Source organism: Triticum aestivum, chromosome 4A, assembly GCF_018294505.1.
Source record: "Triticum aestivum cultivar Chinese Spring chromosome 4A, IWGSC CS RefSeq v2.1, whole genome shotgun sequence".
Taxonomy (NCBI): Eukaryota; Viridiplantae; Streptophyta; class Magnoliopsida; order Poales; family Poaceae; genus Triticum; species Triticum aestivum.
Window position 1 is genome coordinate 713,456,722 of NC_057803.1, and position 14,477 is coordinate 713,471,198.

A 14,477-nucleotide genomic window follows, 5' to 3' on the forward strand; every position below is an offset into this window, starting at 1 on the left:
AATCTAGTGGTATACTTTTCATGACATATAACACATATTTAATTTCTCAAATCGATGACCTAGAACTACGCGAATGACTTATACACCCAGACGGAGGGAGTATGATTTTCGTTACTCAAACTCAAATGTTGGCTATTAGTGCAATTTCCTCGGAAAATGTTGAAGGACATTCCCGAGTTAACGTATTGTGGCCATCTTATCCGGCGATGTGCCGGATGCAGCTGCAGCTAGTGGACGAAAAGGATGGAGCAGCGTATGCCACGCGTTCACCTATTAAATATTAAATATAGGTGTGGCTAGGTCTCACGGCTAAGTGGGAGAACATGTAAGAAAGAAAAGAAAAATCATTTTTCCTCATAGATTTCAACATAAAATCTCACGAATATAGCATATGCATCGACTAAGACATAATCAAGTTCAAATGGACTAAGACTTGGCAAGACTGATTAAATATTTCCATGCCGATCTGGACGTAGCCTCTCTCGCATTTGCATCATCCGCTCCATCTCCATCTTATAAAGAGAAAAAAAGGAAGTGTTATCGTGGGAGAGACGAAAGCAGGTATGCTATGGAATCAGGAGCAACGGCAAGCAATGATGTCATACACATTACGTGGCTGATCTAGCTTTCGATGGAGCGCGATCAAACGAATCAAAAGCCTTGCCATTCGAGCACGCGATGCCCATCACAAGTATTCTGGCGTGCATGCAAGGTCACCAGCTTTTGCATTGCGCCAGCCAACTACAAAAACTTAGCTGCATGCATGCTACGTATGCACGTAGAAAACTAAGACAAGATTGAAACGCCATGATCAGCTTCGCGCCCAACTCAACCGGCGACTATCTCTTGCATCGCTTCTGCGACCCCAACACGTCGGCGAGCGTCGACAAGTACGTGGGCAACGTCACCGCCTCGTACACCGACACGAGCAATGAGTCGTCCATGGTGGCCGCCTCCGTCATCATGTTCGCCCTCGCCGGCATCTTCTTCAACCTCAACCTCTTCAGCCGCTTCTCCGACGTCAGCGCCATCCTCGACCCCAAGGTCCGGATCTTCCTCTCCTCCTTGCTCTCCCTCTTCCTCCCCGTTATGTCCTACCTCTTGTCCGAGGCCAAGAATGCCGGCAAGGTGGCCGCTGCCGCTGGGGTTGGCCGCCGCGAGGAGCCAGACCTCTCGCTGCAGGCCGGCTTGATCCTCCTCTGGATGCTCCTGGTGGAGCTCCTCCGCAAGAAGGTGGACGAGATCCGCATGCGCGGCTACTCCGGCACCATCCAGCGTGCCGGACGCGTTGTCTGGCTCGGCAGCCTCGTCTTCTTCAACCTCAAGAGAGTCGGCCGCAAGGCCGTGTTCGGCATCTTTTGGGTGCTCTGCGCCACCAAGGTGGTGCAGAGGATTGCCTTCACCGAGGTTGGCAAGCGATCCTACGCACATGGGAAGAACACGCGTCTCATCACCTCCTACATGTCACAAATATTGCAGCCAGGTCGACCACAACCACAGGTATTACTATTGAGTGGCCTGAAAATTTATTTTAGGCTAGACAATTTTCTGAGTCATTAGATTTTTTTGAACCAATTCTAGGGCATTAGATAAAGATCCAACGGTCGCCCTTTTATTGTTCATCCTCTTGCTTTCTAAGTCCTCCAATTGTTTCTCCTCCCACAAAAGCGACTTACCGTAAATTTAAAAGTAAGACAACTTACATGTAGCTATTGTGTACAACTCCCTTCCTCGGTCCTAAAATAAGTTTCTTAACTTTATGCTAGCTATAGTATAAAGTTGTACTCTCTTCATCAGCACCATCGCTGTTTTTTCCTTTTTTTTCTAGGCTTGTTGAGTTGTACCTCAGCAGAACCTTCTTGTACTTTGTGTTGTGCTATCTTGTGTGCAGCTATGTGTGTGCGTGCATCAGTGTGAACTCTTGTTGGACCTTGTGGCTTGATGGTTTGCTTTATATATAAAGCGGGGCGAAAACTTTTTTGGTTAGACAAGTCCACAAACTCAGATTCCAGGCACCAAGGTAAAATTTAAAAGTCGTGCTATGCACACGACAGACTTTGGACGATGCACGGACGATAATAAAATCTGGCCAGACATATGCATGATTGAAGAGGGCGCCGGCCGCAGGATTTAGATGTCATGCATGCATAGATCTGCCAGTTGTATCGTGCCTAGAGCAGTTTTCAGAATTTAATGATTGCTTTGCAAGCTAATTTTTCTTTTTGTTCACCAGGATTATTAATATGTTGCATACATGCAAGGAAGGAATAAGTAGAAAGTAGGTATGTGTCATTATGACTACATGCATGTAAATATTAAACAAGTTACTAGTACGAGAAAACATCATTATTTTTTGCCTCGATTACTATTGGTGGCCTTATATAGATGCAAAATGTATTTTTCATAGTGGCCTTTATAAGAAAACGGAGATAGTATTAAAGTTGAGATACTTATTTTGAGACGAAGGAAGAAGTATTAAATTACATGGGCTAACCAATAACTAAAAAAGTTGACAATGCATGTGCTTTAATGCTCGTCCATTTTTTTCCTACATAACGCTCGCCCTTCACTTATTATATTTCAACAACAGGCTCAGCAAGATCACCAGCAGCACTATTCGCCGTCGGCCCATGTCCTCGACGTTGAGGACGTTGAGCACCGGGCGGCTGCCGGAAATAACCAAGGTGGTGGCGGCGAGGCCATGTTGAAGAGGTGCAAGTTCATCGTCATGGGTGAAGAAGACCTGGTTATAGAACCAACTGCTGACGGCTACAAGCTGAAGGATATATCCCCCAACGACACCGTTCTCACCGTTGGAAAAATCTGGGATCATGCCTATTCCAACCTCGAGGAACCCCTACGGCTGCGACTCAGGCGGCTGTGCTTCTCCTTCGCGCTCTTCAAGCTGCTACGGAGGAGATTCGAGCACCTGCCGCCGGTGACCAAGGAAGAGACTCGTGAGTGCCGTGACCTACTCTTCGACGGCGTCTACCATGACAGGTCAGAGAAGGCGGCGGCGGAGCTATTCCAGATGATGAACGACGAAGTGAACTTCCTGTGTGAGTACTACCACTCCGTCATCCCCGTCGTCCTTGCGAGCCCTTTCTTCTTACTCGCCAACTACTTCCTGCTCCCTGTGGTGGTGCTGGGCCTGTGCGTCATGACGGTCGTCCTCTGTGGCTTCGGCGACGCGGGCTTCGCCTTCGCCAGCATCACCACGGACAACTTCGCCATAAAGTCGGGCATCGTAAACACCACCATGTGCCTCCTTGTCAAGTCCATCTCCAATCCGTCGGCCTTCTTCACGACGGTGGACTTCGCCATCACCTTCCTCCTCCTGGCCATCTTTTTCTACGAGGAGATGTGGGAGTTCATCGTCTTCCTCCTCTCAAACTGGTTCATGGTGTCACTGATCCATAGCTATGTGACAAAGCAGTCATGGCGTAAAAGCCAGATGTTCACAAGCTTTGTTCATCGCATCCTATGGTTACGCAAAAAGTTGAGCCAGCCCGTCCTTGGCTTCAAGCAGTTCTCACTGCTAAACCTTCGGTGGCCGCTCGTCCTCGGCCTGCCATCCATGTTCTCTCTGGTGCTTGAGACGGCACCTGTGCCAAAAGGCGCCAAACACGCCATCATGGAATCGCTTGTGAAGCACATCCATGATGGCACTGATCTCAACAATGGAAGCTCTGTTCTCGTGAACAGGGAAGACCTCTTGCCGGCGTGCCGGAGCGATAGCCTCGCGGAGGTCATCCTCACCTGGCACGTCGCCACCAGCATCATGGAGGCAAAGTACTCTCCTAACAAGGGAAAGCAAAGCAAGGCTTCCCAGTACCACATGGTGGCAACGAGGCTGTCCAAGTACTGCGCCTACCTTGTGGCCTTCCACCCCGAACTCCTCCCGGACAACCAAGAAAAGTCAGAGCACGTCTTCGAGGCCGCCAAGGAGGAGCTCAAGGCCACGCTCAAATGCGCCCCCTACTACCTCTTGTGTTGGCGCTCGAGGGTCGACAAGGTCATGGCGGCCCCCAACAGGGAGGCGACGGCGGCCTGGGAGGACGGCAAGGTGGTCCACAATGGCACAAAACTAGGGAACATGCTGAGGGAGGAACCTACGGGGGACCGCGACACCCAGCGGGAGCAGACATGGAAGCTGCTTGCCGACGTGTGGACGGAGCTCCTCGTGTACCTGGCGCCGTCGAGCGACGAGGAGCGTGTGATGGGGCACGAGAGTGTGCTGGTGCAGGGCGGCGAGTTCATCACCGTGCTTTGGGCCTTGACCACCCACACTGGAATAACCCGCCCGGAAAAGTAGTATGATGTCTTTGCTCCGTGTGCGTTTTGGCCTATGTGGCTTCATATTGCATTGGTTGCTTGCTTGCTTGCATTTTTCTCTTTTGATTAAGTTGTTTATTTCTAAGCAGATTGAGAACATTTTATTTGTATTAATATTTTCCATGAACAGTTTGAGATCTTCCTATTGATAGGTTGTCCAGAATGTTTTTACATTCGAATCATTGAAAGCCTTTGCGCCCGTTATCGTGCCAGTAAGGTTAGAAAAATGGTTATCGAACCAGTGCTTAAGCACCCCATTCTCGTGGGCCGGCCTAAGAGCATCTCCAACAGCCGCGCAACGCACCGTGCTCTAAAAACTCCTTTACCGCGTGTCGTTCGTCTAGTTTGGCGTGGCCGACAGCGTTGGCTCCAGCAGCGGCGTGAAAATTGAGCGCGCGCGGGGCGCTGGAGCGGTGGGGGCGCGCGTGGCAGCGGAAGCAACGAGGAAGCGGTGTGTAAGGCAATAGGCTTTGGGGGGAACCGGCACAACCCTCTAGGGGTGGCCTATCACATATATATATAATGAGGTGGTATACAACGTTACAATATACACATGTAAATACAGTCTAACACCCTCCCTCAATCTTAGCCACTTTCTAATGAATCTGCGACTGCATCCAGCTCGAATAATGCGATATCTCACACCGAGTTCAAAGATACTTAACCCTTCCTCCTCTTACTAATACTACAGAATGTTCTTGTATGCCCAATACCTGGTATAAGCAGTGATTTCAAATCCAGAAGTGAATCGTACTAATAAGGGTAAGATTGCGCCTGCAAGTCTCAAACTGTGGCAAAGGCAATGGCTTGGTGAAGATGTCAGCAAGTTGATCCTTGGAAGAAATAAACTTGATCTGTAGTTGCTTCTGAGAGACACGTTCACGCACAAAGTGATAGTCAACTTCAATGTGTTTCGTTCGGGCATGGAATACCGGATTTGCAGAAAGGTATGTAGCACCGATGTTATCACACCAAAGAACAGGAGGCTGTGATTGGGGTATACTTAACTCCTGAAGCAAGGACTGTACCCAGATAATCTCTGATGTGGCATTGGCCACAGCCTTATACTCAGCCTCAGTACTGCTACGCGAGACAGTAGCCTGTTTCCGAGCACTCCGGGCAATCAGGTTAGAGCCAAAGAAGACAGCATAACCCCCCGTGGATCGCCTGTCATCCGGATTGCCAGCCCAGTATGCATCAGAATATGCTGAAAGACAACCAGAGTCAGACGGCCGAATATGCAAACCATGAGCCACCGTGAAACGAATATAGCGCAAAATCCGCTTAACAGCAGACCAATGAGTGTCACGGGGTGACTGCAGATACTGGCAGACTCGGTTAACAGCATAGGAAATGTTTGGTCGCGTGATCGTCAAGTACTGGAGCCCACCAACAATACTCCGGTACTCGGTCGCATCAGAAGAAGAAAGAAGCACACCATCAACAGCATTGAGCTTATCAGTGGTAGACATGGTTGTAGTCGTCGGTTTGCACTTAAGCATCCCAGCTCGCTGCAACAAATCCAGAGAGTACTTCTTCTGCGTCATAACAAGGCCAGCAGCACGAGAAGTAACCTCCACACCAAGAAAGTAATGAAGCTTCCCAAGGTCCTTGACCGCAAAATCAGCACCAAGTGAGCGAACAAGCGCAGTAGCAGCCGACTGAGAGGAGCTGACCAAAATGATATCATCTACATAGACCAACAAGTACATAGTAACCTCAGGCCTTTGAAGAAGAAACAATGAGGAGTTAGCAGTTGATGATGCAAAACCATGAGCACGAAGAGCCATTGCAAGACGAGCATGCCAAGCACGAGAAGCCTGCTTCAGACCATAAATTGCCTTGGACAGACGACAGAGATGATCAGGGCGATCCGGATCAGAGAAACCCGGAGGCTGGCGCATGTAAACCTCCTCCGCCAAGACACCATGAAGAAAAGCATTTTGAACATCAAGCTGACGAAGAAACCAACCTCGAGTAACAGCCAGAGAGAGAAGAAGTCTGATGGTAGTAGGCTTGACCACTAGACTGAAGGTGTCTTCATAGTCAAGTCCAAAACGCTATCGAAAACCACGAGCAACCAGACGAGCCTTATAGCGCTCAATGGACCCATCAGAATGCCTCTTCACTTTGAAAACCCATTTGGAATCAATGACATTTACCCGTGATTGTGGAGGAACAAGAGTCCATGTCTGATTGCGAAGAAGCGCTTGATACTCCTGCTCCATGGCCTCTCTCCAATGAGGAATGCGCATAGCAGCTTGATACGTGCGTGGCTCAGAGGATGGATCTGCGAGAGCAGCAGACATGCACGCCGCTAACCAAGCAACTGTGCCATCGTGATGTTGCTTAGGCTGAAAAATGCCACTCCGACTGCGCGTATGTGGACGTAGAGCAGCAGCAGGAGCCGGCGGAGGCGAAGGTGACGGAGACGTGACGGTCGCCGGAGATGCAGGAATCACCTCAGGCGAGCTCGGCACAGACGACTCCGGGCTGCATGGCGAAGACTGGCCCGACGACAGGGGCTCAGAGGCCATGGGCGAACCGAGGGTGGGCGAGGCCAGCTCCGGTGACACCGGCCCAGACGGCCTTGGCGAGGCGAGAGCAGGCGAGGCCGGCCCTGATGAGAAGGGCCCAGACACGCTGGGCGAGGCAGGGGCGGGCGAGGCCAGGCCTGGTGATGACTGCCCCGACGCTCTGGGCGAGACGGGGACCGAGGAGACCGGCCCAGTCGGCGGGGTTGCAGGGCGCGACGATGGCGAAGGCAGCCCAGAAGCCAGAGGCGACCGGGCCAGGACGTCGATCGGCCGTGCATGAGCACGGAAACCGAGGCCATGCAGGGGCGCCATGTGCTCCTCATGCACAACAGAAGGTGCCGAGGATGAAGGCGATGGCGACGAAGAGGAAGACGGCACTTCCAGAATCTCCAAACGAGCCCCACGACCAGTGCCTGCACCATGGTTAGGCAACAATAGAGGAGAATATGCAACATCATCAAATTGGTCAGAAGCAATAGAGGATGAATGCATGACAGGTGGCTCGGTAGTGGACACAGGGAGTTTGGCAAAGAGAAAAATATGCTCATCAAACACAACATCCCAAGAGATGTAGACACGATTAGTGGGAACATGAAGACATTTGTATCCTTTATGAAGAGAGCTATAACCAAGAAAAACACACTTCTTGGAACGAAACTCGAGCTTACGCTTGTTATATGGACGGAGATGGGGCCAGCAAGCACACCCAAACACCTTGAGAAAGGTGTAGTCCGGTTGTTCATTAAGGAGAACTTCAATGGGAATCTTCATATTCAAAACACGAGTGGGAGTACGATTGATGAGAAAACATGCAGTGGTGAAAGCATCACTCCAAAAACGAAACGGAACAGATGCATGGGCCAAAAGAGTCAGACCAGCTTCAACAATGTGACGATGCTTACGTTCTACTGAACCATTATGCTGACGTGTATGTGGACATGCTAAACGGTGAGTGATCCCAAGCGACTGAAAGAAGGAGTTGAGGTTGCGATACTCGCCACCCCAGTCCGACTGAACATGAACAATTTTGTGCTTGAGAAGGCGTTCAACATGTTTTTGAAACTGAACAAAAATGTCAAACACATCAGATTTACGTTTGATAAGATAAAGCCAGGTAAAGCGGCTGTAAGCATCAACAAAACTGATATAATAATTATGACCACTAACAGAAGTCTGAGCAGGACCCCATACATCTGAAAACACAAGTTCTAAAGGATGTTTCACCTCACGACTGGACTCCGAAAAAGAAAGTTGATGACTCTTTCCCTGCTGACAAGCATCACACATTGCTACATCTTTATTACTAGACACACTAGGAAGCTCACGACGACGCAAAACATGCCGGACAATAGGTGTGGCCGGGTGACCAAGACGAGCATGCCACTGTGACGGAGATACCCAAACTCCACTGAAGACGCGAGCGACGCCAGGATGCTCCAGACGATAGAGACCTTGGCAGAGCCGCCCACTAAGAAGAATGTCCCTCGTGCCCCGATCCTTAATAAAAAGATCAAAAGGATGAAATTCACAAAGCACATTATTATCACGAGTGAGTTTAGGAACTGAAAGAAGATTACGTGTCACAGATGGAACTCGAAGAACATTGCGAAGTTGAAGACTCCTATTGGCATGTCTAGTGAGAAGTGATGCTTGACCAATATGAGAGATGTGCATACCTGCTCCATTGGCGGTGTGGATCTTGTCGGAGCCATGGTAGGGTTGACGAGTGTGAAGCTTCCCCATCTCACTGGTCAGGTGCTCTGTCGCCCCAGAGTCCATGTACCAGTGGGGATCAATGGAGTAGGACTGAGTGTGTCCCTGTGGCTTCTGCGGCGGCGGACGATCAGCCATGGCGGCCTGACGAGCAAAGTTGCGTGTATCCTTCCCGTCATTGCCAAGACCAAGAAAACCCCGCTGGAAGCGCTTGTGACACTTCGAGGCCCAGTGCCCATCGCGACACAAAGTTGGCACACACGTGGACCGCCAGCCCCTGGTAGCGTCGCAGTAGGAGGAGGGGCCGAGGCGGGTGGTGGTGACTGCCCCGAAGGAGCCCTGGATGAATCAGAGGAGCGACCACCCTTGGTGGCGGCGTTTGCCGAGAGGGCGCCGTTGCCCCTGGATCGGCGCGTCTCGACTCGTTGCTCAGTAAGCAGGAGGCGTGAAAAGACCTCGTGTGCTGGCATGGGCGTGGAGTTGCCCCTCTCATTGATGATCTCAACTAGGGCGTCATACTCCTCATCAAGACCATTGACAATAAACGAGTTGAACTCGGAGTCGGTGAGGGGCTGTCCAATGGAGGCCAGCGTGTCGGCGAGACTCTTGACTTTGTTGTAGAACTCAGTGGCGGTGGAGTCAAGCTTCTGACACTCCTCAAGTTGGCGACGGAGCCCAGATACACGAGCCTGCGACTGTGCCGCAAACGAGCGCTCAAGAATAGTCCATGCCTCGTGGGACGTCTTGGCGAAGACAACAAGCCCAGCAACGGCCGGAGAGAGCGACCCCTGGATGGAGGAGAGGTTCGCCTGATCCTGCCCTGTCCAGACACGGTGAGCCGGATTATAGACCGGACCATGCACGCTGTCAACCAGCGCAGGAGGGCAAGGGAGAGAGCCGTCGACATAGCCAAGCAGGTAGTGACTCCCAAGAAGCGGAAGAACCTGCGCGCGCCAGAAGATGTAATTGTCCGACGACAACTTGATGGTGATGAGATGGCCGAAGTGAAACGGCGGCGGCGGCTGCGATCCCATCGAGGAGACTGGCTGAGGTGAGAACACCGTGGAGACAGTCGGAGGGGCAGCCGGCGCGGTGACAGAGGGCGCGATGGCCGCGGTTGACGCCGCGAAGCCTGCCAGCGCGACGTCCTCCGCCATCAGCGGCGCAGTGGCCGAGGGCGCGACAGCCGCGGTTGACGGGGCGGCGGTGGTGTGGGCCACAAGCGCCTGCCCGGGCGAAGTAGCAGCCGGCGGGAGCGCGAAGAGGGAGCCGACGCTCCGTGTCCCGATCGGCGCCTGAAGGGAGGCGGCATCCAGCGGCCTCGAGAGAAGTGCCGCGAGGGAGGCCGGCAGAAAACCGGTGGCGGTGGAGCCGGACGCAGCGGCGGACGTCATAGCAGTCGGGCGACGGCGGCGGCGGGCGCGGCGGCGGCGGCGGTGGCGGCGGCGGCGGCGGCGGCGGCGGTTTAGGGTTTTTAGGCGGAAGCGGACGTAACCTAGCGTGATACCATGTAAGGCAATAGGCTTTGGGGGGAACCGGCACAACCCTCTAGGGGTGGCCTATCACATATATATATATATAATGAGGTGGTATACAACGTTACAATATACACATGTAAATACAGTCTAACACGGTGGAGGCGCGCGTGGCAGCGGAAGAGGAAGAGAAGTGTGTGGAATAGGCGCGTGAAGAGCGCCGCAATTTAAAGGCGCGCCGGAAGCGGTGCGCCAAAAATAGCGCGAGAGCAGCCGCCTTTTCCCGCGCGCGAGTTTTCCGCCACCGCTGGAGCGCGCCGAAACGTCCCACGCGCACAAAAAACTCGGTTTACCGCGCGCGCGCCTTTTGGGGCGGCTGTTGGAGATGCTCTAACGTGCGAGCTGCTTGCCTTCTCAGTCGCCCCCACTTCGTTCGCTCGGTTGATGGTGAACCAGTAGACGTTGATTTATCTTTTTACTAGCAAACATGACCATGCATTGCAATGGAAGATTTTTTTTACCCCACATATATAATATGCATTTCTAAAATACCCCATATAAAGAAGGTATTAATTATGGTTGCACCCAACACATAATTGTAAAAATGATTAACATGCAAGATATTAACATGCTCATCTACACATTTTTCTAAGGGATTATTATATATGTCATGTCAGATTTAGAGTTAGGTTTGAAACATATGAATATTTTAAAAAGTATTTGACCTGCTTGAATAAAAGAAAAAGAGAAAGGTCAAACAGAGAGTAGTTGGGCCAAAATTACAATTATACAGTTCATCAGGTAAGCGACGCTTGGGCGAAGCAACTATATTCTACATCCGCCGGAATTTCAGAGACAAAAAGGAAAAAGAAAAAGTGGAGCAGGTGGGATCAAATATACAATCTCCGGGGTGAAAGGCCAAGGCAGGAGCCAACGGGTGCCTGCGTGGTCATGATACATTATAGGATCACTTTCTCTTAAGCTAACGGCATGTTTAACGGCAACCCGTAAATTTCTTCCCATGTCTGTCCGCGGACAAAGAGGGATCGGTCCATGGACAGGATGTGGGAGGCCGCCATACAACATTACCCGCATACATTTCAAACACCTGTTCAACAGACCATATGAATTTCAACATAGAGGATTTCATATAAACTGGACGAAATTCATTACATTCTGCACATATTTTAACTAAACTAGGTAAAACTAAGTGCATGTCCGGCCACGCAGAGCTCCATTTCCATGACACCAATACACTACACTAGTCTATAGTCGGCCGCACGAAGCTTCATTCCCACAACACGGATAAACTACACTAGTCTATGGCCGGCTATGGCGGTTTCCTTTGTCTTTCCCATGTCCGGCAGTTCGCTCGTCAGACTGTTGTGAGCCCCAGAGGTATATTCTTCCCTCATATCTTCCCTCCGGCTACACCCCTCATTGGAGTGATAAAAGGGGGTGCTTCAGCCGAGGCAGGGGTGGACGATGGCCTGCGCTGAACCAGGCAAGACACCGGTTGTGTATACCGGCGTCACCTTAGCGGTGGCCTTCATGAAACCTAAGCGGCGGCGGTCTCCCGTGTTCCAATTCTTCTCAATGATGGCGACAGACGCCTCCATCCAATAAACCTCGCCACTGTCTCCCGGTGGCCGCAACCGGCAGAGACAGCAGCCGGGATTTATACCAGCAGCCATGGGTGTGTGTGCCCACAAGTGCAAGACCGTCGAGGGCAAGGCCCCTCAGGTCCATGAGGGCCCCGCCCAGCAGACACCCAAGGTTACACCTGACACCACCGTCTCCTCCACTGATCAGGTGAAAAAACATATTCACCATAAATTAACCAGCATTTGGTAGCTCTCAATTATTTCTTCCTGGCCACAACAACATGGATGTCGCGTTTGTTTACGTAGGTTGCGACCTATCAGACACCAAAGAAGGTGTGGAGGAGGAGGCCGCCAAGGAGGAGCCAGCAGCTGTGCCGGCGCCGGAGTAGCCCACTGACGCAGTCGTCGCCAATGAGAAGGTTGAAGCGGCAACGACCCTCGAGCCAGCGATAGACGACATGGAGCAAGCCGTCGAGGAGAAGATCCTCGTCGAGGAGGAGAAGCCCTCAGCCAGCCCCATCATCGAGGAGATGTTGGTGCTTCCATGGGCTTCAAGTTGTCCCGCTCTCCCCTTGTGGCCGCCCATCGATGTGCTGTCGCCGCCCCCGCCATCCCTTTAAACAGCCCACCTCATGTTCTTCTCACGCACTGGCTACCCTCCTCCCCTCGAACCAGTAAACACTAGGACTTCCCTCCACTTGCAATGCAACTGCCATGTCATCCCCGGCTCTAGTTCATTCCTAGCACGAGCTTCGCTGGCGCTCGCCATCGTCTGGTTTTCTCCGAGGCTTCTCACTACCAGAATCACCTTCTTTTCCCAAGTTTCTAGGGATTTGGCAAAGTGGAAAAACAAGTTGACGGTGTGTTTGCCATGTTTGGCCCTTGGTGTAGGGGACTTGGCTGGGCTTGGTCGACGATCAATAATACTGTCGAGTTTGAGAGAATTATCGAGTACATGTTTGAGAGAATTCGGCAAACAAGGGCTGGTTGATAGGATGGGCCGTTAACGGCGATGATACGTAGTGCTCAGGTTTGCCAAGTTTCAACTCAGCACACGTTCGACGCGAGTGGTGCTGACGCATTGCATATTGTGTTTGTCGAGTTCCTCCTTACAGGGACTCGGCAACCTTTGCCGAGTTTTTAACTCGGTAGATGTTATATGCATGTGTAACTGAAGTGTGGCATATCATGCTTGCCTCCCTTGACAGGTACTCGGCAATACTTCGTCGAGTTTTGAACTCACTAGACGTCCTACGCATGTGGTGCTGACACTTTGCAAAAAAATGCTTTTTTCGAAGTGGCGGATATACACATGGCAAAACACATAAACCATATCCATCGAAGCAATGGAATAATTGTAGAATACGGCCAAAAATATCTAATAATGAAGATTTCGTCATAACAGAACATGCCCAAATAAGAGCAGACTCTAAGGAAAATCAAGAAAGAATACCACACACACGCACTTACACCAGATGAAACGTGCACACATTAACATAAGCCTCCAAAAGAAAAATGGCATTAAGCAGTGCAATTGATGGGCGGCGCGGTGACGTTGGATGACCCTTCTACCAGGAAGAAGACGTGAGGGCAGGAGACCTTGATGTCGTACACCCTCGTGCGGAGCCTGCTGACTCGGAACCGCACCGACGCTGACACCACCACCGTGAACCCGGTCCCGTTCAGCCGGCGGCTGACAAACAACCCAGACGTGCCGGTGGCCAGAACGCCGACCGACGCATTGAAGATTGCTGGCGCCGTGCCCGGCCGCAGGTAGTCGTCCGTTGGAGGCGCGGTATAGACCTTAGCATGCATCGTGTTCCGCCCGGCCGCGCTCGTGCTGTTCTTCAGGTCGACGAAGACGCTCCGGTACCGCACCGCCGCGCGCTTCCGGCTGCCGTTCGTGGCGGTGATGGTGAGATTTAGGTACGGGATCTGCTGGGTGCCACCCTTGATGGCTCTGGGATCGCTCCTTGAGGCGTGGACGATGGAGAAGCTGATGTGGGCGGGGCCAAGGACGACGGAGACGATGATGATGATTGCCGTGACGGCGAGTGTCCCGCCGAGCGCTGCCAGGATGTAGTTCCTGGGAGTCCAAAATTTGGTCTCATCGGCCGTAGCCTTGGTGTTGGTGGTAGGGGTGGTATGCATCTTGTGGCTGCTGCGTGCATGCATTATGGCTCGCCGGCCGGCCAGTGCACGCCTTGTAGCTGCCTAGCTGCTGCGTGCATGCACGAATTGGAATAAAGTGCGTTGCATGCTAGGGTCCTAATTAAGCAAAGCACTTCTTTTTGTTCGCTGTGTGTGTGTGTCTCTTACTCGTTACACTCAGAGTCGAATCGCGCTCACATATCTAATATCGTGGTGGTTTTGTTCACGGTGGAGGATGCATCAAGTTGGACTTTTGACTTTAGTTTCTCATATTTGCTTGCCATCTGGAGGATGCATGTCGAATTGTGCATTTCTCATATTTTTATGTTGCTTTCCACTATTTTTGAGGGGTATGTTGCTTTCTATTTGATGGATGGTGTAATTGACTGATTGATGACTTTGTTAATTTATAAACTAAACCAAATGAGTCTTTTCTGCATAAAAATATCCCCTTATTTTTACGGCATGACTTTTCCATGAAAGTATTAGTAGAAGTGTCCTGAAAAAGAAGGGCCGCGCTAACTGCCACACGTGTGGCAGGAAGCGAGACGCACCACACGTCTTTAATGTAAACAGATTGCCGCGTCATTGCATGCATGTATGCAGGAATCTTTTTGGATTTTCAGTTTTTAAAATGTTTTATGTCTTAAACGAAAAATCCG

At 51.3% G+C, this 14,477-nt stretch overlaps 1 protein-coding gene across 1 annotated transcript; it reads left to right on the forward strand.

Moving 5' to 3' along the window:
• The first annotated feature begins 753 nt into the window (after positions 1-753).
• LOC123088294 (uncharacterized) lies at positions 754-4,472 on the forward strand. The gene is made up of 2 exons (XM_044510486.1): positions 754-1,500; positions 2,591-4,472. The coding sequence occupies exons 1-2, from the start codon at positions 808-810 to the stop codon at positions 4,313-4,315; spliced, it is 2,418 nt and encodes an 805-aa protein (XP_044366421.1). The 5' UTR covers positions 754-807; the 3' UTR covers positions 4,316-4,472.
• The last annotated feature ends 10,005 nt before the right edge of the window (positions 4,473-14,477 follow it).

Bases quoted from the DNA above. Each gene is read 5' to 3' on its own strand.
- LOC123088294 (XM_044510486.1), top strand. From the start codon at position 808: ATGATCAGCTTCGCGCCCAACTCAACCGGCGACTATCTCTTGCATCGC. The intron at 1,501-2,590 runs GTATTACTATTG...TTTCAACAACAG, and splicing joins CAGGTCGACCACAACCACAG to GCTCAGCAAGATCACCAGCA.